Below are 25,522 nucleotides of genomic sequence, written 5' to 3'. Positions count from 1 at the left end.
TCTAAAAGCTAAATCTGTATAATTGTCAAGTGCAAAGTCCAATTGCAGGAATACTAAATGTCCCAAGCTCCGTTTAGAAAGTATATGGGACAATAATATAGTATAAAAGAGATCACAGAAACAAGGGGGAAATATATATTAGAGACCTCCAAAAAAATTCTCTGAAAGGAGAATACTTTAGCTGCTGTACTACCGGTTATTTCTCTCTTATGTCACCCAGGAAAGAGGTGGGGGAGAATGGTGTTAAAAACACAAATAGTTTGGGAGGCCGAAGCGGGTGGATCACGAGGTCAGGAGATCGAGACCATCCTGGCTAACACAGTGAAACCCCGTCTCTACTAAAAATACAAAAAATTAGCTGGGCGTGGTGGTGGGCGCCTGTAGTCCCAGCTACTCAGGAGGCTGAGACAGGAGAATGGCGTGAACCTGGGAGGCGGAGGTTGCAGGGAGCCGAGATCACACCACTGCACTCCAGCCTGGGCAAGAGTGAGACTCCGTCTCAAAAAACACCACCACCACCCACAAATAGGCCAGGCGCAGTGGCTCACGCCTGTAATCCTAGCACTTTGGGAGGCTGAGGCAGGTAGATTACCTGATGTCAGGAGTTCACAAACAGCCTGGCCAACATGGTGAAACCCCGTCTCTACTAAAAATACAAAAATTAGCTAGGCATGGTGGCGTGTGCCTGTAATCCCAGCTACTGGGGAAGCTGAGGCAAGGGAATCGCTTGAACCCTGGAGGCAGAGGTTGCAGTGAGTCGAGATCACCCCATTGCATTCCAGCCTGGGCAACAGTGTGAGACTCCATCTCCCAAAAAAAAAACACATACACACACACACACAAATAACTGCAGTCTCCCAAGGTGTCAATTAGGAAGTGCTAAAAACTCAAGTCTCATTTAATTTTCCTGATCAACTCATGTTCTAATAATTAATGTGGAAAAGAGGAAAGAAAGAGAAAACAAATGAGAATCTAAGGTAGTAAACAGCAGCAACTTAGCGGGAATAAGGGGAACATGGTTCTCACTAACCAAATAGGACTGATAATGCTTCCAAAAAATAAAATATTGGGTGAAGGGAAATATGGAAATATGTTTTACCTTCTACTAATAGCTGCAGGCAGGAAGTTCTAAACGCAGGGTTTAACTAAGCTGGGTGAGCAGGGGAGATGTGCAGAGGGAATACTGAAAGATAATCAGTTTCAACCATAACCCCCATCTACTGTAGAGTATATCCAGAAATCTAGACTACTAGTATGGTATACATATGCCCTAAAAGCAACTTAGGTAGTAAAGTCCCATGAATTGTTTATAATTTAACTTGTCCCTGGGCAGTTTCTTAGGAGTGGCTTCAGAAGCAAGATCTCTACTTCTTTCAGAATAATAAGGTAGGGAAGGAAGCCTCAAAACAAAGTGGTAATTTGGAGGCAGAGAAGGAATAAGGTAGTGGGGAGGAAAGGGATAGCAAGCAGGTTCAGTTCAAGAACTAAAGGCAAAATCTTCATACTCATACCCTGTTTGAGTCCAAGAAGAAGCAGGAATGAGAGTAAGAGTGGGGCATATAATCCTTATTCAAGCTACTGATATTTGAAAAGAAGGAGACATGAACACTTGAGTTAATCTTTTAGTGCTACTGAAATGACTACACAGTTAATCTGGAAGTTTAAGAGCTAACAAAGCTTCAAAGACAACCTGCTCTTTCTTGTAAAGTGAACTGAAGATGTTTCAAATAAAACTACATCCAAAAACTGGAAGTAAGAAAAGGGATCTCTTAGCAAATAGGAATCTAGGTGTAGAATCTATACACATATATATATATTTTTTTAAAGTATAAAATTGAGAAAGTATGTACAAAAAATCATCCTAAATCTTAGAAAGGAGACATACAAAAAAGGCTGTGGAAAGGCTGGGGAGTATGTGGGTGGATGCCTAGCAGTTGGAAGAATGCATATTGCCCAACTGCCCAGCAGCCAGCACAAGAATATCCTTCTTCTCCTTGTGGAAGCGCAGCTCCTTGCCTGCCAGTCGGGCTTCATCCAGCTCCCGCTCAGTAGAGGCCAGCTCTCTAGAGAGTGCCCCTGGCACACTCTGCTCCCGGCTCACCCAGTCCAAGGCCATTTGGTGGCGAATATCATCATCCAGGGCCCGGTGCGAATAATGAGCCAACACCTCCTAGTAGGAGAGGGGAATGTGAACAGCATTGAGAAGGTAAAGGTTCATATCATATACCACACTGACCCAACTGGGACTAAGAACTCAGTTTTAGAGACCTGAGGTCAGCACCTAAATCCTTCAAGGAGATTCTTGTTTTTGTTTTTGTTTTTTTTGAGACGGAGTCTTGCTCTGTCGCCCAGGCTGGAGTGCAGTGGCCGGATCTCAGCTCACTGCAAGCTCTGCCTCCCGGGTTTATGCCATTCTCCTGCCTCAGCCTCCTGAGTAGCTAGGACTACAGGCGCCCGCCACCTCGCCCGGCTAGTTTTTTGTGTGTTTTTTTTTTTAGTAGAGACGGGGTTTCACCATGTTAGCCAGGATGGTCTCGATCTCCTGACCTCGTGATCCGCCCGTCTCGGCCTCCCAAAGTGCTAGGATTACAGGCTTGAGCCACCGCACCCGGCCCCGGCCGGAGATTCTTAAAGGAAACTTCCTGGTAGGAGAAGCAAGATAGACAAAAGAATCACAGCTAATATTTAAATAGGAAAGATTACAGGGATGAAGACGGTACTTAGGTAAGGCTTTCAATATTCACAACCATAGGTCACAATAGACCTTATTTCTAACATAGTAACCACCTCAAAAGAGTGCGCTGACAGATTGAGTGTGCTCCCCTCATTCGCCCCCACTCATAAAATCTCTTACCTGCCGAGAGCATTGTCGTTCCCTCATGGCCTTAAGGCTGCCATTCCAGTGTAGCAGTTGAAAAACTGTCATTAGCTCCTGGGGGAAGAATAGGAAGTACCAGGACAGTGATTTTATATTGGGAGGTTACATCAGAATTACATGGGAAATCTTTTACAAAATGGATTTGTAGAAGCAACTTTCATCACTAACTCTGATAGGCCTTTGGGGAAGGAAAATACTTATTTACTTATCTATTTGAGACAGAGTCTTGCTCTGTCACCCTGGCTGGAGTGTAGTGACGCAATCTCAGCTCACTGCAACCTCTGCTTCCTGAGTTCAAGCAATTCTCATGCCTCAGCCTCCCAAGTAGCTGGGATTACAGGCATGTGCCATCATATCCAGCTACTTTTTGTATTTTTAGTAGAAACGGGACTTTGCCATGTTGGCCAGGCTGGTCTCAAACTCCCGGCCTCAAGTGATCCACCTGCCTCAGCCTCCCAAAGTACTGGGATTACAGGCGTAAGCCACCACGCCTGGCCAGGAAGGTATTTATTTTTGAAAACCAGTGTAACAACCTTCTTTCCTTTCCAGTATCAATGAGTTAGGAATTAGTAGGAGCCATTATATATTATAGGAGCAGTCTGACCCATGTTATTAGAGCCAGGGAAGTACATGGGAAAGTACCTGGAACTCCAACATTGATTTGCCCTTGTTGGATTCCAGCATGAATCGGAAGGCACCAATCCCTGTATTTGGGTTGTCAGCTTCCTCCCTGTTGCCCTGGTAGTAGAGGAACAGAAAAGACAAATAGATTTTCAACCAGGATTATCATCTCAAGAAGCACTGTCCAGTAGAAATATAATGCAAGCCACATATTTAATTTAAAATTTCCTCTCTGCCACATTAAAGTAAAAATAAAGAGGTAAGTCCAGGTGCAGTGGCTCATGCCGGTAATCCCAGCACTGTGGGAGGCCAAGGCAGGCAGATCACTTGAGGTCAGGAGTTTGAGACCAGCCTGGCCAACATGGTGAAACCCTGTATCTACTAAAAATACAAAAATTAGCTGGGGCTGGTAGTGGGTGACTGTAAATCCCAGCTACTCAGGAGGCTGAGGCAGGAGAATCACTTGAACCTGGGAGGTGGAGATTGCAGAGATCGGGCCACTGCACTCCAGCCTGGACAACAGAGTGAGACTCTGTCTCAGAAAAAAAAAAGTAAAATTAATTTCAATAATGTATCTTATTTAACCCAGTATGTTCAAAATAATACTTTTCCAGTGTAGTCAATATAAACATTATGAATAAAATATTTTACATTCTTGTTCTGAGTTTCTGAAATGTGGTATAAGTGTGGGAAATTCTGGGTAGCAATGTGGTCTCCTGGGCCTTGGCCTATTGTGTCTTCTATTGGTTATGTAACCCTGCAGGGTTAGAATTAAGACACACTGTCCTGCATTCAAGCCTAGTATGTATAAAAACCAATACAGCACAGAAGTTAAGAGCATGGACTGGAACTCCTACAAATAGTGTGGCCTTGGTAAAGTCATTTAACCTCTCTGTTCTGCAGTTTCCTCTTCTGTAAGATGGGAATAATCAGAGACCTACGTTAAATGATTGTTTTGAGAATTAAATAAAATTTTAAATTAAAAATAAAAATTTAATTTTTTTTTTTCTTTCAGACGGAGTCTCACTCTGTTGCTCTGTCACCCAGGATGGAGTGCAGTGGTGCAATCTCGGCTCACTGCAACCTCTGCATACTGGGTTCAAGTGATTCTCCTGCCTCAGCCTGCAGAGTAGCTAGGACTATAGGCATGTGCCACCACGCCCGGCTGATTTTTATATTTTTAGTAGAGACAGGGTTTCACCATGTTGGCCAGGCTGGTCTTGAACTCCTGACCTCTGGTGATCCACCAGCCTCCGCCTCCCAAAGTGCTGGGATTACAGGCGTGAGTCACCATGCCCGGCCCAGCATTTACACTGTATTAGGTATTATAAGTACTCTAGAGATGATTTAGAGCATTCATTCGGGAGGATGTGCATAGGTTATATGCAAATACTATACTTTTTTTTTTTTTTTTTTGAGACTGTGTCTCATTCTGTGTGTCACCCTGGCTGGAGTACAGTGGATGGTCACTGCAGCCTCAACCTCCCCGGGATCAAGTGATCCTCTTGCCTCAGCCTCCCAAGTAGCTGGGATCACAGTCAAGTGCCTCCATACCCGGCTAATTATTTTATTATTTTTTTGTAGAGATGGAGTCTCTTTATGTTGCCCAGGCTGTACTCTGCTATTTTATATGAAGGACTTGAGCATCCTTGGGTTTAGGTATCCTCGAGAGATCCTGGAACCAATCCCACATAGATCCCAAAGGAAGACTATAGAACCATAATTTTTTTTTTTTTTTTTTTTTTTTTTAGATGAAGTCTCACTCTGTTGCCCAGGCTAGAGTACAGTGGTACAATCTCAGTTCACTGCAACCTCTGCCTCCTGGGTTCAAGCGATTTTCCTACCTCAGCCTCCTAAGTAGCTGGGACTACAGGTGTGTACCACCATGCCTAGCTAATTTTTGTATTTTTTAGTAGAGATGGGGTTTTGCCACTTTGGCCAGTCTGGTCTTGAACTCCTGACCTCAGGTGATCTGCTCACCTCAGCCTTCCAAAGTGCTGGGATTACAGGCATGAGCCACCATGCCCAGCTAGGAACCATAATTGCTTTTTTTCTTTTTTTTTTTTGAGACAGGGTCTCACTTTGTCACCCAGGCTGGAGTACAGTGGTACAATCTTGGCTCACTGCAGCCTTGACCTCCTCACTCAAGTGATATTCCTGCCTCAGACCCCCAAGTAGCTGGGACTACAGGTGCGTGCTCCCATACCCAGGTAACTGTTTGTGTTTTTTCTAGAGATGGAGTTTCACCATGTTGCCCAGGCTGGTCTCCAACTCCTGAGCTACACTGAACTGCCTGCCTCAGCCCCGCAAAGTGCTAGGATTACAGGTGTGAGCCATAATTTCAATAACAGTGAATTTAGTTACTTTTTGAGACAAAATTTTGCTTTTGTCACCCAAGCTGGAGTGCAATAGCACAATCTCGGCTCACTTCAACCTCCGCCTCCTGGTTCCAGTGATTCTCCTGCCTCAGCCTCCCAAATAGCTGGGATTACAGGTGCCCGCCACCACACCCAGCTAATTTTTATATTTTTAGTAGAGGTGGCATTTCACTGTGTTGGCCAGGCTGGTCTTGAACTCCTGACCTCAGGCAATCCGCTCGCCTCAGCCTCCCAAAGTGCTGGGATTACAGGCATGAGCCACTGCGCCTGGCCAACAATGAATTCAGAGCCTATGATCATATAAATACTGCACATCCTACTTTCTGTAATCCACAGTTTCTTTTTTTTTTTTTTCCTTTTCTTTTCTTTTTTTTTTGAGACAGAATCTCACTTTGTTGCCCAGGATGGAGTGCAACGGAATGATCTCACTGCACCTCCACCTCCCAGGTTCAAGCGAGTCTCATCCTTCAGCCTCCTGAGTAGCTGGCATTACAGGCGTGTGCCACAACGCCTGGCTAATTTTTGCATTTTTTCTTTTTTCTTTTTTTTTTTTTGAGACAGAGTCTCGCTCTGTCACCAGGCTGGAGTGCAATGGCACAATCTCAGCTCACTACAACCTCTGCCTTCCGGGTTCAAGTGATTTTCCTTCCTCAGCCTCCTGAGTAGCTGGGACTACAGGCGTGCCCAGCTACCACCACACCTGGCTAATTTTTTGTTTGTTTGTTTGTTTTTAAGTAGAGACGGGGTTTCACCATGTCAGCCCGATGGTCTCAATGTCTTGACCTCGTGATCTGCCCACCTCAGCCTCTCAAAGTGCTGGGATTACAGGCATGAGCCACCGTGCCCAGCCAAATTTTCTATTTTTAGTAGAAAGGGGGTTTTGCCATGTTGGCCAGGCTGGTCTCAAACTCCTGAAGTCAAGTAATCTGCTGTCATCTGCCCCACAATGTGCTAGGATTACAAGTGTGAGCCATTGTGCCTGGCCCTGTTTTCTTTTACAATACCATTAGGTGACCTAAAAATAGCAAGTGTACTTCCCAAAAAATTTTAGCTGGTTTTTTCTTTTTTTATTTGGTTTGGATTAATATAAAAATGTTTTCATTCCCTGCAGATGCTGTTGACTGGGGCAAAGAATAATGGGAGAAAAACAGCTGGGTCCTAAATAACAGAGGGAAACCAACTTTCAATAAAGTGTTCAACAACTAATCCACAAAGCAGATAACTGAAGTAATTTAGTATATGTAATTACATCTTTTTTATTTTATTTTTATTTTTTTGAGATGGAATCTCGCTCTGTCACCCAGGCTGGAGTGCAATGGCATGATCTCAGCTCACTGCAATCTCCACCTCCCAGGTTCAAGCTTTTCACCTGCCTCAGCCTCCCAAGTAGCTGGAATTACAGGCGCCCACCACTGCGCCCAGCTAACTTTTGTATTTTTAGTAGAGATGAGAGGTTTCGCTATTTTAGCCAGGCTGGTTTTGAACTCCTAACCTCAGGTGATCCGCCTGCCTCAGCCTCCCAAAGTGCTGGGATTACAGGCATGAGCCACTGCACCCGGCCTGTAATTACATCTTAATTAAATGCAAACAGAACAGATACTTGGTCTGAGTATCAATGAATTTGTGGAGAGGAAGGAAGATGGCAGTGTTAATTTCTAAGATGTAACTAAATTAAGTCAACTTGGGTTCTAATTTTGGCGTGACCACTTACGAGCTATATCATGTTGACACTTCACTTCTGTGTTTTTAGTCTCCTCATCTGTAAAATAGGAGTAATAATAGTACTTATACCTCATAGGATTGTTGTGATGACCTAATGAGGTAAAATACATATAAATCCCCTAGAACAGTCCCTGCCACAAGGTAAATACTCAATTAGGATTAATTATGGTTATTCTTATCATCATCATTTGAAAGAACAGTTGTAAATAAATAGAGTAAATTAATTATCCTCCTTGTTCCTAAAATAGATAAAAAGACATTTTATTATAAAAGGGTTATTTATCAATAAGATGAAGTAACGGAGGCAGAAGACAAGTGACAATAAAAAACAGTCTTATAAAAAAAAGAACAGCAGAAACTAAGGTCTTAACCTAAATTAGCAAAAGCAAAATTCAAGCTCAATTTTCATTTTGGAATAGCTCTACAATTCCATAAATATGCAATTAAAGGTTTCTAGATACCAAAGAGATACAATGAAAGAGACAAAACAACAAAAAACACATAAACACAGATATAGAATTAGAGACTGAGACATGTGGAGCACATGACACAATAGACTGACAGAGAATAAATCAAAAAAACAGAGAGGTGAACCAGAAAGAAAACAGGAATTCATGCTCTGTTTCACAGTAATTTATGAATTCCCAAGCAGCCGGTTCTCCCATCTCCCGCTCTCCTTCCAGCTCCATATAACTTACATTGAAAGATGCCAGGGCCTCAGAGACACTCTTCTCGATGAACTCATCAGTGATTCTTCGGGAAGGATGTTCATTAAACACAGAATTCATTAGCGCAATCTTTGCAGCACTCCTCCGGGCCTCAGCTTTTGTGGGGCAAAACTAGGCAGGGGAGAATGAGTGAGAATATATGTATTTGTGCATATCAGAGAGAGGAAGGAACAGTGGGAGGGAAACACTTCAGATAGAAAACACTTGGACGCTCTTTGGATAAATCAGTTGTGTTCAACACACTCTCTAAGGTTTTTATGGTAAAGTGGTTGGGATGTTTGGAAATGTAATTTTGATTCAACATCCTGAAGTCATTAAGGAACTGGAGAGTACTGTAGCTCATACCAAACTGAATGCAGAATGAGGAAGGCTGCTTAAGTCAGCATATAATCACTGGACATGAAAAATACCCCTGTTAAAACTGTCGTCAGAATTAATTACTCAAAAGTCAGATTCTGGCTAGCTTAATAGAAATCTCTATCTTGTTCTGTGGACAGGCAAGGTTTTTTGGATTCCTCTAGATAACCCAAGATTAGAACCGAAGCTGTGTCTAGGCTGCTTCTACAGAGAAGGCCACTGGTCTCTATCAGAAGCACCCATCTTGGAATCTTGGACTTCATTTTTAGCTGTGCATTTTCTCAATGTAGTGAGCCAAAGGAGCTATCCCTGAGAAGGGTTTAAGTCTGAAGAAGGAATTTATAGACTTCTTTTTTCCCCCCAGTGGAAACAAAGAGAAGAGGAGTAACTAAGGGAAGGAAAGCTGACTTAAGAAGGAAAAAAATAAAAATTAATTCATGTTTTTATACTGTATCCAACGTAGGTATCACAGAACAAGTCTGATCTGCAGAAGTCTCAAAATTATTCAATTTCAGATCTCTAGCCACCATAGTATTCCTTTATAATTCATCTTTATTGGCTGTCTCAAAGGCCTCTTTGCCCTGTGTCATTTATGAGTAATTAGAGGAAAGGAAGAAAATGATGTTGCAGTTTTTAAAAGTAGACCAAGGCTGGCCTTGGTGGCTCACACTTGTAATCCCAGCACTTTGGGAGTCCAAGGCAGGAGGATGGTTTGAGCCCAGGAATTCAAGACTAACCTGGGCAACATAGCAAGCCCTCTGTCTCTACAAAAAAAAAAAAAATTAGCCAGGCATGGTGACACGTGCCTATAGTCCCAGCTACTTAGGAGGCTGAGGCAGAAGGATCACTTGAGCCAGGAGTTCCAGGCTGCAATGAGTTATGATCACACCATTACACTCCAGCCTGGGTGACAAAGTGAGACTGTTTCTAAAAGAAAACTTAAAATAAAAAGTAGAACAGAGGTTGGGCATGGTGGCTCATGCCTGTAATCCCAGCACTTTGGGATGCCAAGGTGGGAGGATCACTTGAGGCCAGGAGTTTGAGACCAGCCTGGCCAACATAGTGAAACGCTGTCTCTACAAAAAATTTTAAAATGAGCTGGGCATGGTTGTGGTGCACACCCGTGGTCCCAGCTAATCAACAGGTTGAGGTGGAAGGATCACTTGAGCCCAGGAGTCAAGGCTGCAGTGAGCTATGATTGTGCCACTACACTCCAGCCTGGGCAACAGAGCACAACTCTGTCTTAAAAAAACAATAAATAACGGGCGCGGTGGCTCATGCCTGTAATCCCAGCACTTTGGGACGCTGAGGTGGGCGGATTACAAGGTCAGGAGTTCAAGACCAGCCTGGCCAAGATGGTGAAACCCCGTCTCTACTAAAAATAAAAATAAAAATAAAAAATTAGCTGGGCATGGTGGCAGATGCCTGTAATCTCAGCTACTTGGGAGGCTGAGGCAGAGAACTGCTTGAACCCAGGAGGCAGAGGTTGCAGTGAGCCGAGACCACACCACTGCGCTCCAGCCTGGGTGACAGAGTGAGACTGTCTCAAAAAAAAAAAAAAAAAAAACAATAAATACGTAGACCAGGATGTGTTTAGTACTTAAACATCCCTACTATCAATAATTCCTAATTTCTTTTAACTGACAGGCTCTCTGAGACAGCATATGAAGTTTCGTAAATAAGTCTGAAGTCTTCCCAATGCTTCAATTTGTCTGTTTCTATTTGTCTATTACTAGCCTGCTGGCCTGCTCTATAGTGCTGTTGCTTAAAAAGTCATCTGTGAAGAAAACCAGTGGGAGAAATTTCACCTGCCAAAGTGGATAAAGAGGTATAAACTCAAACCCATCTTGAATTTAAGCAGTTGCAGACTACCAACACCTAGCCCATGTTCTGATCTAGCTTCAGTTATTGCACCCTGCCCCTGGCCGGATGACTCATACCTGTAATCCTAGCACTTTGGGAGGCTGAGATGAAAGGATTGCTTGAGCTCGGGAGTTTGTGACCAGCCTGGGAAACATGGCAAAACTCCATTTCTACCAAAAATACAAAAACTAGTCAGGCATGGTGGCACATGCCTGCGGTCCCAGCTATTCGGGAGGCTGAGGTGGGAGGATCACGTGAGCCCATGAAGTCAAGGCTGCAGTGAGCCATTATTGTGCCACTGTACTTCAGTCTGGGTGACAGAGAGAGGCCCTGTCTCAAGAAAAAAAAAAAAAAAAAAAGCTGGGCGAGGTGGCTCATACCTGTAATCCCAGCACTTTGGGAGGGTGAGGCAGGCAGATCACCTGAGGTCAGGAGTTCAAGACCAGCCTGACCAACATGGCGAAATAATACAAAAATACAAAAATTAGCTGGGTGTGGTGGCAGGCACCTATAATCCCAGCTACTCAGGAGGTGGACGCAGGGAGAATTGCTTGAACCTGGTAGGTGGAGGTTACAGTGAGCTGAGATCATGCCACTGCACTCCAGCCCAGGTGACACGGCAAGACTCCGTCTCAAAAAAAAAAGTTTAGGCTAAAAGGCCAAGAAAGACAATTCTGCCCTTTCCAAAAATAACAGAAATCTAATTACTACAATGTTTCAGTTATGGGCATCCATCATAAAATGTTCAAGTCATTCAACAATGTAATGAGGTGGGAAGAAGAAGGAAAGATCAGCCCGGCACAGTGGCTCACGCCTGTAATTCCAGCACTTTGGGAGGCCGAGGTGGGTGGATTGCTTGAGGTCAGGAGTTCAAGACCAGCCTGGCCAACATGGCAAAACCCCGTCTCTACTAAAAATACAAAAAATTAGCTGGGCGTGGTGGCAGGTGCCTGTACTCCCAGCTACTTGGGAAGCTGAGGCAGGGAGAATCACTTGAACCCGGGAGGCAGAGGTTGCAGTGAGCTGAGATCGGGCTGTTGCACTCCAGCCTGGGCAACAGAGCGAGACTCTATCTCAAAAAAAAAAAAGAAGGAAAGATCTTATTCTCTTAGAAGTGAAAGCATAGGCTGGGTGCGGTAGCTAACACCTGTAATCCCAGCACTTTGGGAGGCCAAGGTGGGTGGATCACGAGGTCAGGAGATTGAGACCATCCTGGCTAACATGGTGAAACCCCGTCTCTACTAAAAATAAAAAAAAAGAAAAAGAAAAAAGAAAAAAATTAGCCAGGCCTGGTGGCAAGCACCTGTAGTCCTAGCTACTGGGGAGGCTGAGGCAGGAGAATCACTTGAACCCAGGAGGTGGAGGTTGCAGTGAGCCAGGATCGTACCACTGCACTCCAGCCTGGGCAACAGAGTGAGACTCCATCTCAAAAAAACAAGTGGAAGCATAAACATTCATCATCTTGGGTATATATTTATTTCTCTGAAATGACTAAAGTTATTTTCACTGCAATCTCCGGCTCCCGAGTTCAAGCAATTCTCCTGCCTCAGCCTCCTAAGTAGCTGGGATTACAGGCGTGCGCCATCACGCCCAGCTAATTTTTGCATTTTTAGTAGGGACGGGGTTTCACCATGTTGGTCAGGCTGGTCTCAAACTCCTGACCCCGCGATCTGCCCGCCTCGGCCTCCCAAAGTGCTGGGATTACGGGTGTGAGCCATTGCACCAGGCCTGAAATGACTGCAGTTCTAAGGGAAAAAATTTCATCACCTGATGTGAAATGAAGTTTCCTTAGGACTGCTTTGTTTGAGGCAGAAACTAAGCTGCAATGGCACTCATTCATGCAACAGACATGTTTGCCTACTATCTGGTAAGCACTAAGATAGGTGGTAGGGATTTAACAAGAAGACAGACACAATCTTTTCCTCTATGGAACATAGTCCACTAAGAGAGACAAACAATTATGATATGTTGTAATAAGTGATATGATAGGGGAAGTTCAAGGTGCTATGCAGACACACAGCAGGGCTTTTAACCTTGTCTAAGGGTTATACAAACCATATGGAAAGCAGAACAAAGGTGTTTATTATTTTCTCTAAATTCCATTTCAGAGTTTTAAACTGACATTTCAGAAGGCTGCCTCCCTGTCTGCAATGTAAAAAATCCATCTTTGATAAGAATATTCATACTAGTCCATAATTTCTCACTACCTCATAATGGCAACCATTCTTTCCATCATCATAGGTATTTCACATAATTGTAGAATGTTAGTAGTAGAAAAGACTTCAGAAATCATCTAACCTATCTCCTTCATGTTATAGATGGGAAAAGTGAGGCCCAGAGATTTGCCCCATTGATATTCAGAGGAATGTGAATTTAGATCTCCTAACTCTTAAATGAGTACTGTTCCCACCATACATAGTCCCTCCGAATTTGACCTCTTAGAGAACTCCAATATTGCTTTCTTTAGTAATTGCCTATGAAAAAGTACTGGAGGCAAAGAATATTGTTCTATATCCTCAATAAGAGATGGAAAATAGTTGGAATGCAATAACTGAAGCCAGATTGGAACATGGGTTGGATGCTGGTAGTCGGATATACTGAGCAACGGGATATTCATAACTGCTCAAATTCAAAATGGGTTTGAGTTCTTGAAAAGAAAGCATGCTACTGAGGTTCTATTATGGTCAAATTACCCTCAGATGCTTGCCAGAATAATTTTCCCAGAATTGCTTTAGGTCCTCAAATATATGATTTCAGGCAGTTTAATGGCCAAAGTGATGGAGAAAGCCGTTACTAACATCTAAGCATTTACCTTTGCTACTGCCACCTCACAACTCTTACCTGGAAACTCCCAAAGCAACTTCCCCCAGGCAGCGTGACATAGCAGACATAAGGAGGGCTGTTGGAGGGAACCATCTCATAAACCACTAGAGCCCCATTCTTTAAGTCAGCACCACGGGACTGCTTCATCTGCCAGAATTCCTGAAGTGCCTCCACCACATTCACTACAAAAGAGAAATAGTTAAGTTCAGCAATGAGAACACCTCCAAGTGGTGCTATACTTCAATACAGTATCTGTAACCTGTACCTACATTAAGAGTCAGCCCCTTAGGTCCCTACCTATTGCCATTTAAAAGCATTTAAATTAATAAACCTAGACTGTGATTAAGTTAATTTGCCTAGAAAGACCAGAGTATGCCTGCCCTCCTCCACCACTTTTCTGGTTCACATTTTATTTAAATTTTTTTTCACTCCCACCTCCAATCTGAATAGTTCACATTTTAACTTAGTCCTAGAATAACTTATATATTGGAGGCAGAGTTCCCAATGTCAGCAGACCATTATCACTGCCTGATGAAATACAAGTAGATTACTCCACAATTGTTAGCTGGCCCAGGATGATAATAACCACCACAATAAGTACCAACATGTATTGAACACATTGTATGTCAAGCACTTCTGTAACTGCTTTACGTGTTTAATCACAGCAACTTTATGAAGCAGATATTTTTACTATCCATATGTTACAGATGAGGGAAATGAGGTATAGAGAGGTTAAATAACTTGCCCAAGGTTATGTCAGGAGAAAGCAGCAGTTTGAGTATTCAAACTCAAGCAGTCTTGGTTCCAATGAGTATTCTTTTATGCAGTACTGCTGGCTCAAGGAAATATAGCCCTAATAACCATTCTCGAGCCTGTGCTTCTAGTGAGCACATCCATTGCCAGATTCCTTTTCCAACCCAGAATACTATGTATATACTATGAGTGAGAGAAGCCAGGGTATGGAGGTGGGAGAGAACTCTTTTGAGGCTTTACCTGGGTATAAATGATTTTTGGAGGAACTATATGGTGAGATGCGAAGCAACGAAATGGGAAGCAATTGGAGGACTTTAAAAAGAAGCACTCCTCCATGGGCCGGTCTCTCATGCTCCTTCACATCTTGCTAGGTATGGCAAGATTGCAAAATCCTGACTGCTCTTTACTTGGGCTATTTTTCAGGACTGTGCTTGCAGCAAGAAATATTGAGGGATGAGGTACTATCTTCACTCAGATAAAGAACATGCTTGCTTCTGCTTGTTGTAAAATGGCAAGTTCCCCAAGCTGCGGGTTCTGTAAGTGTTCCTCTGTTGTGAAGCAACCCATGGCCTATGCAAGTATCTACCTGAGTCCTCTGCATTGGACTTGGGAGGAGGCAAGGAGAACTAATATAAACATGATGCTCATGCTATTTGCTGTGCTATGAATAATAAATTCCTTTGTCTCTAATCTCGAAGTCTCTTGACTTCTGCCAGCATCCATGAAATAGTAAATGGCTAATTTATTAGTTGTAGGTAGGCTAAAATCAAACTCCAGACCTGACATTGTATTCTAGAACACTTCCTCTCATCCCCTACGTTTTCCTTATGTAGCCTACAGTGTAAAGAGGGAAAGAGATATTAACCAAATCTCAAACAAATGTAAAATTGCAGCTGTGATCAAGTTCTATAAAGAAGTGATAGATGTCGGAGTATCTGACCTAGTTAAGAAGGTCAAAGAAAGCTACCCTGAGGAGGCAATATCTAAGTTCAGGTATGACTAGGAATTCGCTAGGCAAGAGGTGAGAGGACAGTGTTCTGAGTATAAAGAACAGCATGTTCAAAGGCTTGTGACAGCAGGGAACATGATGAATAAAGGGAGTTAAGACCATGTGGCTATGAAAGAGTGAGTGAGGGGAAGTGTAATGCAAGATGAGGTTGCAAGAGAAGGCAGGGACCAGACCAAGTAGGGCCTTTTAGGCCATGTTAGAGTATTGGCTTTATCCTAAAGCAATAGGAAGCAATTGGAGGACTTTAAAAAGAAGGAGGGATTCTTTTGAACTCAGCTCCAAGGAAAAATAATTAATTAAAAAAAAAAAAAGAGGGATGAGATCAGTTTGCTTTTAGAAAGGATCACATTGACTCTAGGGTTCCAAACATTTCAAAGAGTTTTAGCTAAAGCCTCATAATAAAAAATTATCACAGATGCTCTCCAATATCTTGCAACATATTGACCACTCTCCTTTTTTTTTTTTTTTCTTTTTTTTTTTTGAGACAGGATCTCACTCTGTTGCCCAGGCTGGAGTGCAGTGGAGCAATCTCAGCTCACTGCAACCTCCACCTCCCAGGCCCAAGCGATCCTCCAACCTTAGCCTCCAAGTAGCTGGGACCACAGGTGCATGTCACCACACCCGGCTAATTTTTGTAATTTTTGTAGAAACAGGGTTTCACTACATTGTAAATTTTGTAGAAACAGGGTTTCACTACATTGCCCAGGCTGGTCTCAAACTCCTGAGCTCAAGCAGCCTCCCAAAGAGCTCCTCCTCCACCTCGGCCTCCCAAAGTGCTGGGATTACAGGCGTGAGCCACCATGCCCGGCCTCTCCTCTCCTACTCTTAATCGCAACAAAGGCTCATTCGTTCTTTCATATTTCCTTAGTTCAGATCTGCCAAGAAGACACCAAGATGGGATAGGCAATTGCAAGAGACTTATTGGGGAGGAAGTAGGAGAAGTAGGAGAAGCCTTCTGAGCACAGCAAAGATCTGATGACCGTGGAAGAGAGGCAAAGTAGGAGGTCTAGATATGACAGTCTCAGACTGTAGTACAGTTGTTGTTGTTGTTGTTTTGTTTTGTTTTTTAGACAAAGCCTCACTCTGTCGCCCAGGCTGGAGTGCAGTGACACAATCTCGGCTCACTGCAAGCTCTGCCTCCCGGGTTCACGCCATTCTCCTGCCTCAGTCTCCCGAGTAGCTGGGACTACAGGCGCCCACCACCACACCCGGCTAATTTTTTGTATTTTTAGTAGAGACGGGGTTTCACCGTGTTAGCCAGGATGGTCTCGATCTCCTGAGCGCGTGATCCACCCGCCTCGGCCTCCCAAAGTGCTGGGATTACAGGTGTGAGCCACCACGCCCGGCTATAGTACAGTTTTAAGAAAGATTTGGCGGGGCCGGGCGCGGTGGCTCAAGCCTGTAATCCCAGCACTTTGGGAGGCCGAGACGGGCGGATCATGAGGTCAGGAGATCGAGACCATCCTGGCTGATACGGTGAAACCCCGTCTCTACTAAAAAAATACAAAAAACTAGCCGGGCGACGAGGCTGGCGCCTGTAGTCCCAGCTACTCGGGAGGCTGAGACAGGAGAATGGCGTGAACCCGGGAGGCGGAGCTTGCAGTGAGCTGAGATCCGGCCACTGCACTCCAGCCTGGGCGGCACAGCAAGACTCCGTCTCAAAAAAAAAAAAAAAAAAAAAAAAAAGAAAGATTTGGCTAAGCCAGTGAGAAGTCCTCATCCCAAAAGAATCCCATATCTCACCAGGATCTGCCTGTGTTAATACCCCTAATGTGCTCCGTCTTTGGTTGGGAGCAGCCTACAGGAAGCGTGGTTCCTTCAAATGTGGTTATAGATGCAAATGTGCAACTTTGGGGTACAAATGTGATTATGGATGACCCAGAATGGGCAGTGGCTGAGGTTGTTAGTTATGCTCCCTACAGCAAGCAATCTGAACTGCACATTTTCATGGCTGTCATACACATATTAGTAAAAGTTTGAGCATTTAATAGGTACATGGCATTATTCTAAGCATTGGGCATGAAAAGAATAACACACAGTTCCTGCAAGCAAAGAATTTATTTTATATTTGAGTTGGAGTCTCACTCTGTTGCCCAGGCTGGAGTGCAGTGGTGCGATCTCGGCTCACTGCAACCTCTACCTCCCAGGTTCCAGCAATTCTTCTGTCTCAGCCTCTTGAGTAGCTGGGATTACAAGCACATGCCGCCATGCCTAGCTAATTTTCGTATTTTTAGTAGAGACAGCGTTTCACCATATTGGTCAGGCTGGTCTCAAACTCCTGACCTTAGGTGATCCACCTGCCTCGGCCTCCCAAAGTGCTGGGATTACAGGCGTGAGCCACCGCGCCCAGCAAGCGAGGAATTTAAAATCAGCGGCCAATAATAAATTATCTCGCCTGCTCTGTGACTGAAACAAACACCCATGTACTAGCCTGAGTTTGAGAAGCAGCATAAACTCTTTCTAATAACCTACATTTAAGTGACTTTCAAGAATGCTCATTCTTCTATTAAAAGACAGCATGAGGGCACGTCATTAGGACCTCCTGAGGCTCTGTCATGGGCAAAAAAAATTAAAATTAAAATTAAAAATTACAAAAAAAGATCCAGCAGGAAAAGAAAACTCTCTTTCCCTCCATTGGTTTTGGCAGGGCTCTTCAAGGGTCAATACTGACCAGAAAGCTCAGCCATCTTTATTCTCTCCATGAGATCTTTTTAGCTCCAGTTCCCTCTTTAAGACAGTTTAGCACAATACACTGGGTGACAGCTCTCCTGACATGCAGACAACAGGGAGAATACTGGAATAAAGAGGAAGAGGAGGAGACCACCATAATTGGGAAGGTCCCATTAAAAAGCATATGTTCAGTCTCTATCCAGTTAAACATTTCTTCGCACAGACTAGAGAACCATTTTTTAATGATTACTCAAAGCCAAGGGGCATGGGGAGTCTTGATTTTAGAAATGTATGAAATGATAATTGGGCAAAGTGGTCAAGAAAAAAGCAACTGATTGTGACCCGCATTTGAAAATGCTTCTAGACTTCTTCATGTTTAGAACTGGAAAGAACTTTAGAGATCATCTAGTCCAACACTGGCTAAGAAAGAACAGAAGACTTGTTTGAGGTCACACGGCTATGGCAGAGTTGGGGCATAAATCTAGATTTCCGGGGGCCAATATTCTTTCCAATTTGGGAATCTTAACCCAGGCTCCAAGGTCCAGTCCACAGCTGAGCTTTATGGAGGTTCACAAGCTTCCTAAAGTAAAATTATGTGTGTGTCTGTGTGCAAATGAGTATTTGTGCATGTGTACGTGTGGAGCACCCACATTTTTTATCATATTTTCAGTGAGGAACCATGGATATAATGGTTTACATAAAGATGGCTAAAGAACAGTAAGGTGGGAGGGTAGGAATAACTGAGATATACACCTCTGACAATTGTTTTCTCAAAGTCCCTCACAAGAAAGACCAAGATAGGAATATTTCAGTGCTTATACCCTGCTGTTGAATATAAAAAAGAGAATAATTTAGTTTTTGCCTTTAGGAGATAAAATATACGAACGTCTAAGTGGACGGGATGGGAATGAGAGGTAGTGATCATTTTCAGCCAAAATAAAAACTTTTTTGTTGTTGTTGTTTTTGTTTTTGAGACAAAGTCTTGCTCTGTCGCCCAGGCTGGAGTGCAGTAGCATGATCTTGGCTCACAGCAACCTCCACCTCCAAGGTTCAAGCAATTCTCCTGGCTCAGCCTCCCAAGTAGCTGGGATTACAGGTGTATGCCACCACACCCAGCTAATTTTTGTATTTTTAGTAGAGACGGGGTTTTGCCATGTTGGCCAGGCTGGTCTTGAACTCCTGACTTCAGATGATCCTCCCACCTCGGCCTTCCAAAGTGCTGGGATTACAGGTGTGAGCCACTGCACCTAACCTAAAACATTTTTTTTTTTTTTTTGAGGCAAAGTCTCACTCTATCACTGAGGCTAGAATTCAGGGGCACAATCACACCTCACTGCAGCCTTGACTTCCTGGGTTCAAGTGATCCTCCCACCTCAGCTCCTTGAGTGGCTGGGACTACAAGATGCATGCCACCATGCCTGGATAATTTTAAAAAATTTTTTGTAGAGATGGTATCTCACTGTGTTGCCCAGGCTGGTCTCAAACCCTAAGGTTCAAGCAATCCTCCTGCATTGGCCTAAAAATGTTGGGATTACAGGCATGAGCCATTGTGCCTGGCCAGGATATAAATATTAAAACAATATATGAAACTACAGTAAAAAATTTATATCATAAAGATAAATACAATCTTGCCAGGAAGGTAATTAACAAAAATAAAAGAAAAAATAATAATAAATACAACTTTGTCATGGGGAAGCAGGAATAAAGAGATAACGAAATTAAGAGGTGAGTAAAAAGAGTCTCCTTGATCACATAGGATGGCGAGAATAGACTGACCCTATTCACATTATTATGGAAGATAGGGAAGGTGGTTAACAATATTTCATCTATTTCCTATTTCAATGTTTAGAAGGTACATCTGCCCCTAAATAGCCTACGGTGCACAGTCTCTTTGGAAGGAGAGATTGCAAAGTAACAGTGACTTTGGGAGGGGACTCTGGTAGACTGAATGATGCCACTTTCCAAAATGTCCATGTCCTAATCCTTGGAACCTGTGAATGTCACTTTATCTGGCAAAGACTTTGCAGATGGGTTTAAATGATTTGAGATGGGGAAATTACCTAGATTATATAGGTGGGCCCTAAGTGCATTCACAAGTGTCCTTATAAGAGGGAGGCAGGATGGGCACACTGACTCATGCCTATAATTCCAGCACTTCGGGAGGCCAAAGCAGGATGATCACTTGAGGCCAGGAGTTCAAGACCAACCTGGGCAACATCATGGGATCTTGTTTCTACAAAAAATTTTTAAAATCAGCCAGGTGTGGTGACATGCACCTGTAGTCCTAGTGACTTGGGAGGCTAAGGCAGGTGGGAGGATCACTGGAGCCCAGCAGTTCCAGGCTGCAGTGAGCTATGATTGCACCACTGCAGTCCAGCCTAGGCAACACAGCAAGATCCCATCTCTCAAAAAAAAAAAAAAAAAAGGAGGCATATTTGACGAAGAGTAGGAGTTACGGAGGTAGAGATTATAGTGATACAGCAATAAACCAAGTAATAAACCAATGTCAGCAGCCACCGGAAGCTGGAAGAGGCAAAGAATGAATTCTCCCCTAGAGCTTCTGGAGGGAGCAAGGCCCTGCCAACACCTTGATTTTGGCCCAGTAATACTGATTTTGGACTTCTGGCCTCCAGAACTATGAGAGAACAAATTTCTGTTGGTTTAAGCCACTAAAGTTGTGATAATTTGTTACAGCAGCCACAGGAAACTAATATAGGGACTAATCCAGCATTTCCAAAAATTGGAAATATTCGGCCCAACCCATTTAACTCCAGTCTTACAGAAAAGAAGCTGTCTGTGATTCTGAGGAAAAGGAACAACTAAATAGAAAATACTACACATGCCGGGCGCGGTGGCTCAAGCCTGTAATCCCAGCACTTTGGGAGGCCGAGACGGGCGGATCACGAGGTCAGGAGATCGAGACCATCCTGGCTAATACGGTGAAACCCCGTCTCTACTAAAAAATACAAAAAACTAGCCGGGCGAGGTGGCGGGCGCCTGTAGTCCTAGCTACTCGGGAGGCTGAGGCAGGAGAATGGCGTAAACCCGGGGGGCAGAGCTTGCAGTGAGCTGAGATCGGGCCACTGCACTCCAGCCTGGGCGACAGAGCGAGACTCCGTCTCAAAAAAAAAAGAAAAAAAAAAAAAAGAAAATACTACACAAGATTCATTTGTTCAACTTAGTGAAATAGCAGGGCAAAATCTCCAATCATGCAGCCATATTGTAACATAAAAGGATAGCAATACTTCCAAAACAACAGGTTTGAAGAGGGAAATGTAGCAGTTACAGAGCAAGGAAAGTGAGTTACTCGATCCTGCCAGTTTAGAGATTGCCAGATGTCAAACATGAGAAAGACTATACGCCATAGAAAAAAGGGGGCAAAGGAAATGGCAATGCAGAACAATACATATCATTTGTAGTTTCAAAGCATTTCCAAACGCACAATAATAGCAACCACACTAAGTACCATGTGCTGCATGCTTTATATTCGTTGTCTCATTTAATCCACACAAAACTATCAGGATAAGTATTATAATACCCATTTTACAAAAAGTAAGCAAGTTAAGGAACAGGCCAGAAGTGGCAGAACCAGGATTTAGAAACAATGTTTGTTTGGCTCAAAGTCAACCCTCTTTGTATTGGGCTGGCCTGCTTTATTACACCATTAATCTTTTTTTTTTTTTTTTTTTTTTTTTTTGAGAAGGAGTCTCGCTCTGTCACCCAGGCTGGAGTGCAGTGGCCAGATCTCAGCTCACTGCAAACTCCGCCTCCCGGGTTTACGCCATTCTCCTGCCTCAGCCTCCCGAGTAGCTGGGACTACAGGCGCCCGCCACCTCGCCCGGCTAGTTTTTTGTATTTTTTTAGTAGAGACGGGGTTTCACCGTGTTAGCCAGGATGGTCTCGATCTCCTGACCTCGTGATCCGCCCGCCTCGGCCTCCCAAAGTGCTGGGATTACAGGCTTGAGCCACCGCGCCCGGCCGAACACCATTAATCTTTATACATGCTCTGTAATGTGAACTGGGAGCTCTATCAAGATAGGGACTAAATATCTGCCTTGTCCACCACTGCATCCGGTGATCAATAAATATTTGTTAAATGAATGAAGAGAACAGATGAGGCATAGAGAGATTAAGCAACTTCTCCAAGATCATACAGCCAACTTTTTAACAGGGCTAGGTCCTCTGATTACAAATCCCATGCACTACAAACTTATCAAGATCCTACAGAATACTGAGCTATGTGTGTATCTTGGGTAAGTGGGTGACGGAGGCAGATAAAGGACAGGAAAGTTTTTTAAAATACATACATACATACATACATACATACTGATATTTCACATGAGTGAAGGTAGATCTAAAGACTGACTGGAAAAGGTGAATTTGGAGCATTCAGGAAGAAGATGAAGGATGTTAATTGAAGATGATGCGGTAAAGCATTGCTGGATGAGGGAATGAATTGTCTAGGCAGAGGCTAAAGTAAATTGTATTCAGGGGAATACATCCATTCCCCCAAATACCATGCCATCAGTCACAAGGGTATGTGAGTACATGCCAGTGGCAGCTTTGTCTAAGAAATGAAGCAGAATAAGTGATTCCATGTGGTAAAGGACTTCTGAGCCAAATGGGCAGAGATTCTGCTTGCCTGAAGCTGAACTATCTGCCAGATTCTCCTAAAGTACTGGCTGGACACCCAGACTGGAAATGAGAAACTCAAGAATAATGAGAAAGACTGCGATGGGAGGTGGGGAGATAGGAAAGAAAATCAACCACAGAGTCTGAAGCCTGACTAATTGCCCTTTGTCAGCACAATCCCCTTGTTCCCTCATCCTTGCTAAGAAAATGAAAGTTTTTACAGGGTGCCCAGTTTAGGAGCCAAATCAGAGGCTCTCCAGGTAACACAGACAAGAAAAAGGGTGTACTCCTCTACAATTTTAATAAATGCCTATAAGTTTCCAAGAGGAAGGCTTCAGATTTAGTGTGACCACTCTAGGCTACTCCTGTGCCCAGAGGCAAAGACCTTCCCTTGATCTTGACTTAGAGACTTGAAGCAGCAGGATAGTAGCTAATAGCAGTTCCATCACATAGCCTTGTTAAATCTTGGGATTACATTGGAAAAATAATATGTCCTTATGAGTTTCGGATTCATCCATTTGTATCCCCAGCACCTAGCAGAGCTCCTGTCTTATAACAGGAGTTCAAATTGTATGAAGAACAAAGGGAAATTGAAGATAAATAAATCATAGGCACATATAGCAAAATGGCTCTAAAAATCTGTTTTCATAGGAATTTTTGGGTTTACATTATCAGGATTTAAGAGTGGGAAAAAGTGAAGCATGTTCTACTTGAGGAACTATGAACCAACACATTTGAGATAATAATCATTTTTAGGTTACATGTCATTTGCAATGTCTCAGTTAATCCATATTGTAACCCTTGAAGAAACTGAAGCTCAGTGAGATTAAGTCCCTTTCCCAAAGATTTGGCTGGTAAGTGACAAAGATCTCCAAACCCTGTGTGTGCTCTTTTCACTAAACTTTCTTTTTTTTTTCTTTTTTTCTTTTTTTTTTTTGAGATGGAGTCTCGCTCTGCCGCCCAGGCTGGAGTGCAGTGGCCGGATCTCAGCTCACTTCAGCTCACTGCAAGCTCCGCCTCCCGGGTTCACGCCATTCTCCTGCCTCAGCCTCCCGAGTAGCTGGGACTACAGGCGCCCGCCACCATGCCCGGCTAGTTTTTTGTATTTTTTGGTAGAGACGGGGTTTCACCGTGTTAGCCAGGATAGTCTCGATCTCCTGACCTCGTGATCCACCCGTCTCGGCCTCCCAAAGTGCTGGGATTACAGGCTTGAGCCACTGCGCCCGGCCTAAACTTTCTTAAAAAAAGAAAATCTACAGAAAAGCCCTGTAACTTTTCTCTAAATTATTGTTAAACTAGAAAGTTAAAGATATAGTCACTTACAGGTCAAGCAGGACCTGGCCAAGGAGACAGAAGGGATGTCTTGTAAATTCCAGGCTTAAATTCTGTATTCTACACCCTTCACTATATATTCCTTATTACTTACACTATAAATCTGGAACTCAAACTCAGACAGGAAACTACACTAGTTAAACAAAAACAACAAAGAAAACCCTCACATCCCTCTTTAAAGAAATTAGACATCTTTAAGACGAAGTTTTCTAACTGAAATAGAGTTTCTAACCTGGCTCATTTCCACAGAATTTAACATTGAAAGAGCCAAGGCCTGGGATTTATCCTCAGTTCCTGGGCAAGGGCCAGGAAAACAGAGCCAGACAGAAAGGCTGGAGTTGTGAGTCTCCATACTAAACAAGATACCAGAGTAAGGTGCTAAGCCACAGGAAGCTGGCGTGAGCTCAGTGGTACAGGTCCGGACTTAAATGCACAATTACTATAAGTGACTTGTGAAGGCACTACCTAGTTCCCCAGTAAATCTGAAGTTGCACTGAAATTTCAGAGTGAAGGTAAGCAAAGAATTTAAAAGTCAAGGTTAAGGAGCTGGAGCAAATTAGCAGGGGAGTCCAGAATTGCAGAGATCACAGCGGAAAGATTGAGAGGGTGTGGATGAGAAATTGGATCTGAAATAAAAGACAGGATCTCACACAATGGGGACTGGTTCTCAAAGGCAGAGAGATGTTAAGGTATTAAGCTGGAGGAAGAATTCCATTTCTAAAGGAGAAAAGCTTAGGAAGAAAAGAGGATTGTATCTGAAAAAGGGTCCCTGGAGAATATATTAATAACTCAGTAAAGGGAAGGAGAGGTAGGAGGCTTAAACGTGTGTATGAGTGTGTGCGTCTGTGCGTGTGCGTAGCCCAGAAGGAAACTCCCCAAAAGGAAATGCAAGTGCGGGCTCCACGCCAGGAAAAGCGATCCGGAGGACTGTGGGAGCAAGGCTCCCTTAACAGAGGGTGTCGCGCAGGAGGCCAGACCCGCAGACTCACCTCGGCCATAGCCCTGCGTGTGCTTGGCGAAGCTCCTCACTACGGCCTCCACGGCCTCTCGCAGCACTGCCGGGCTGCCGGCGGCGCCGGGGGGCAGGGGCAGTCCTGGGGCCCCAGACATGAGCAGCGGCGGCGGGGGCGGTGCGGGAGGCGGCGGGGCAGGCGGGGGACCCGCAGGGGGTGTGGCGGCGGCAGCCGCAGCCCCAGTCACTCCGGGCCGCAGCGCTCGGAGAGTGCCCCTCCCGCTGGTGCCCACACCAGGCTGCAGCCGCTGCGCTCGCATCGTCTCCATCCCGGCCGCCAATGGAGTAGCGCCCCGGAGCCTGCCAGCCTGCCGAGCTAACGGTCCCAACTACCCCAGTCAGCTAGCGCCTGGGGACTGAGGGCGGCGCCAGGGTCGAACCTTCAGTCAAGTGGGGGCGGGGACGAGCTAGGTCCCATGCCAATCACCAGTGACGGGGCGGGAGCTGGAGGGCTACTACTCCGCCATAGGCAAATTATTGAGGAGGGTGGAGATTCTGAGAACCAATTGCAAAGAGAAAAAGCGTATCCTCTGAAAGGCAGACGCCTAGCTTGGGCGCGTCTTTGGGAGTCCTGTGGCAAGCACCAGAAAGCGGGCCAGAATCCTGGGGCGGGGCTTGAAGAAAAAAATGGGCCTAGATGCAAGACTGGGGAGAATTGCAGACAGAGTACAGATCATTTTGTCCTACCATTTCATTTTACAGATTGTAGGTGAGGAAACTGTGGCTCAGAGAAGTAATTTGACT

At 44.2% G+C, this 25,522-nt stretch overlaps 1 protein-coding gene across 2 annotated transcripts; it reads right to left on the bottom strand.

The window, feature by feature from the left end:
* Positions 1–1,611: 1,611 nt before the first annotated feature.
* On the bottom strand, positions 1,612–25,157 carry LIX1L (limb and CNS expressed 1 like). 2 transcript variants are annotated; one of them, XM_010374436.2, is made up of 6 exons: positions 24,756–25,157; positions 13,389–13,552; positions 8,298–8,438; positions 3,521–3,616; positions 2,855–2,932; positions 1,612–2,170 (listed from the first exon to the last, which is right to left on the bottom strand). In XM_010374436.2, exons 1-6 carry the CDS (start codon positions 25,045–25,047, stop codon positions 1,928–1,930), a joined length of 1,014 nt encoding a protein of 337 aa, XP_010372738.1. In that variant the 5' UTR covers positions 25,048–25,157; the 3' UTR covers positions 1,612–1,927. The 2 variants fall into 2 exon arrangements, with proteins under 2 accessions (XP_010372738.1, XP_030791170.1); XM_030935310.1 differs by lacking the exon at positions 3,521–3,616.
* Between the last annotated feature and the right edge of the window lie 365 nt (positions 25,158–25,522).

The sequence above is a fragment of the Rhinopithecus roxellana genome, chromosome 8, assembly GCF_007565055.1.
Source record: "Rhinopithecus roxellana isolate Shanxi Qingling chromosome 8, ASM756505v1, whole genome shotgun sequence".
NCBI lineage: Eukaryota > Metazoa > Chordata > Mammalia > Primates > Cercopithecidae > Rhinopithecus > Rhinopithecus roxellana.
Note: the sequence above shows the minus strand (reverse complement) of the source record. Positions and strands in the feature narration are given on the sequence as shown.

What these genes read in the sequence shown, in the direction of transcription:
- LIX1L (XM_010374436.2), bottom strand. Translation starts at nt 25,047, where the DNA reads ATGGAGACGATGCGAGCGCAGCGGCTGCAGCCTGGTGTGGGCACCAGC. An exon ending in AGGCCCTGGCATCTTTCAAT is followed by an intron (nt 3,617 to 8,297) that starts GTAAGTTATATG and finishes CTCTACTACCAG; the next exon opens with GGCAACAGGGAGGAAGCTGA. An exon ending in AACGACAATGCTCTCGGCAG is followed by an intron (nt 2,171 to 2,854) that starts GTAAGAGATTTT and finishes CTCTCCTACTAG; the next exon opens with GAGGTGTTGGCTCATTATTC.